Source organism: Mus pahari, chromosome 18 (assembly GCF_900095145.1).
Source record: "Mus pahari chromosome 18, PAHARI_EIJ_v1.1, whole genome shotgun sequence".
Taxonomy (NCBI): Eukaryota; Metazoa; Chordata; class Mammalia; order Rodentia; family Muridae; genus Mus; species Mus pahari.
Genome location: NC_034607.1, coordinates 5,768,635 through 5,770,701, shown reverse-complemented (window position 1 = coordinate 5,770,701; position 2,067 = coordinate 5,768,635). Strand labels below are relative to the sequence as shown.

Below are 2,067 nucleotides of genomic sequence, written 5' to 3'. Positions count from 1 at the left end.
GAGCAAGAAAACCTTGTAGCTATGTAAGAATAACAGGAAACTTGACAGCCTATTATGTACAGCAAGAAATAAGGGATCTAGTATCATGCAGAGAAAATCAGTTTACCTAATGGCAGCTTGAAATATACTTATTAAAATTAATTTTAAATTGGTATTGAATCTTGTCAAAACTAGCTCTCCTTTCTCTCTTAATTCCTGGGCATCTTTAACCAAATATTCTGAAATAATATTGGGATTGGAGGAAGAAGGGAGCCCATGGATATCCTGTCTGATCAATTATCTTTCACTTGATAGAACTATCTCTGAGAAGCACATAACTAAGAGAAACACTGAAAAAGAATCTTAGAAGAAATCCAATTCATCCCTCCTCTAATCTAGTACATAGTAACAATGCCTCTTAGTTTGTCTCTTTAGAGATTGAATATAGATTTAACATATACCATTCTGCAAGAAACTTCTTCTTTTGACAACACTTTCTTCAGAGCTGCTTTCATGGCCTCATTTCTCAAGCTGTAGATGAGTGGATTGAGTGTTGGAGGTATCACAGTGTAGAAAATGGAGAATATGAGGTCCATTGCTGACAGGGAATCTGAAGGTGGTCTTAGAAATTCAAAGCCTGCAGCTGAGAGGAAGAACATGACTACAAACAAATGTGGTAGACAGGTGGAGAACACCTTAATCCGACTGTCAGCTGATGGGATTCTCATCACAGTTGAGAAGATCTGAGTATAGGAGAAGACTATGGCGATTAAACAGACAAAGGCTGTGGATGTTGTAAATGCAGCCACTGCAATCTCATTAATGAATTCATAAGAACAAGCTAGTTTTAACATTTGGGGAATGTCACAGAAGAATTGGTGAATAATTCTCTTCCCACAAAGAGGAATTGAGAAATTAACACCTGTGTGTATGAGCCCAGATAGTCCTCCAGCCATCCATACAGCTATCACCGCACACTTGCAGGCATGGGGATCCATAATTGTCTCATACTGCAGTGGCTGACAGATGGCAACATACCGGTCATAAGACATCACTGTGAGAATAGCTACTTCTGATGAGGCCAGAGCTATGAAGAAGAAAACCTGAAGCATACACTGACCAAGAGAAATGAAACCATTGTCCATGAGTGAGTTTACAATAGACTGAGGAACAGTAACAGAGATGAAGCAGAGATCCAAGAGAGAGAGGTGCTTCAAGAAGTAGTACATGGGAGAATGCAGGCGTTGGTCCAAGGTGATGATGGTGATAATGAGCAGATTGCCCATGATGGCCAACAGGTATGTGATCAAAAAGAGCACTGCATGTAAAATCTGAAGGTTACGCTCATCAGAGAACCCCATGAGGAGGAATCCAGTCTTGAAGCTCACATTCATCATGGTCACTCTTGAGACTCAAGGTTTAACTCTATTTAGGAAAAGCTAGAAGAAAACTACTTATAGCAAGATGCACTTGTCATCTCTGGTATTAGTTTTGCATTCAGTTCTAACAAAGATTAGCAACTTTCTGGAATTAGAAACCTTAAGTGTAATCAGCAAGTCATAAGTATTTTCTGGAATAGAGCCTGACTTGTCAATATTAGAAAAACTGAATGGCTGAAATTGCTTTACTCAAATAAAGACAGTGGGAATGAGGTCATATAGTATCCTTTGTACATGGGACCTTAGCATCAAAGTAATATATTGCAGCCTCTTCTGATGAATATAGAAAACTCTGTTACTGGTACACACTATACATGATTAGAAACAACACAGAATAAGTGTAAGAAAGATATCAGTCACTTCACTTCAGTGAGACAGCTGTGTACTAAGTTCTTCATTTTCTTATCTGCAGAGGAATAAAGTTCTTTCTACCTTTTCTCCTTTCCAAACCAGTGTCGAGTCTTTGTCCATTTGTATTCAGTCTTAGTGACTGCTTTGTTACAGTATGATGTTCTCTCTCTCTCTCTCTCTCTCTCTCTCTCTCTCTCTCTCTCTCTCTCTCTCTCTCAACTGCTCACACTGACCACTCTCTTTCCTATGTTTTCTTTCTTTCTTTCTATCTATCTATCTATCTATCTATCTATCTATC

General features: G+C 38.7%; 1 protein-coding gene across 1 annotated transcript; it reads right to left on the bottom strand.

The window, feature by feature from the left end:
• Window positions 1–354: 354 nt before the first annotated feature.
• LOC110335886 (olfactory receptor 14J1-like) lies at window positions 355–1,473 on the bottom strand. The gene has a single exon (XM_021218309.1). The coding sequence runs from the start codon at window positions 1,374–1,376 to the stop codon at window positions 411–413; it is 966 nt and encodes a 321-aa protein (XP_021073968.1). The 5' UTR covers window positions 1,377–1,473; the 3' UTR covers window positions 355–410.
• Window positions 1,474–2,067: the final 594 nt, after the last annotated feature.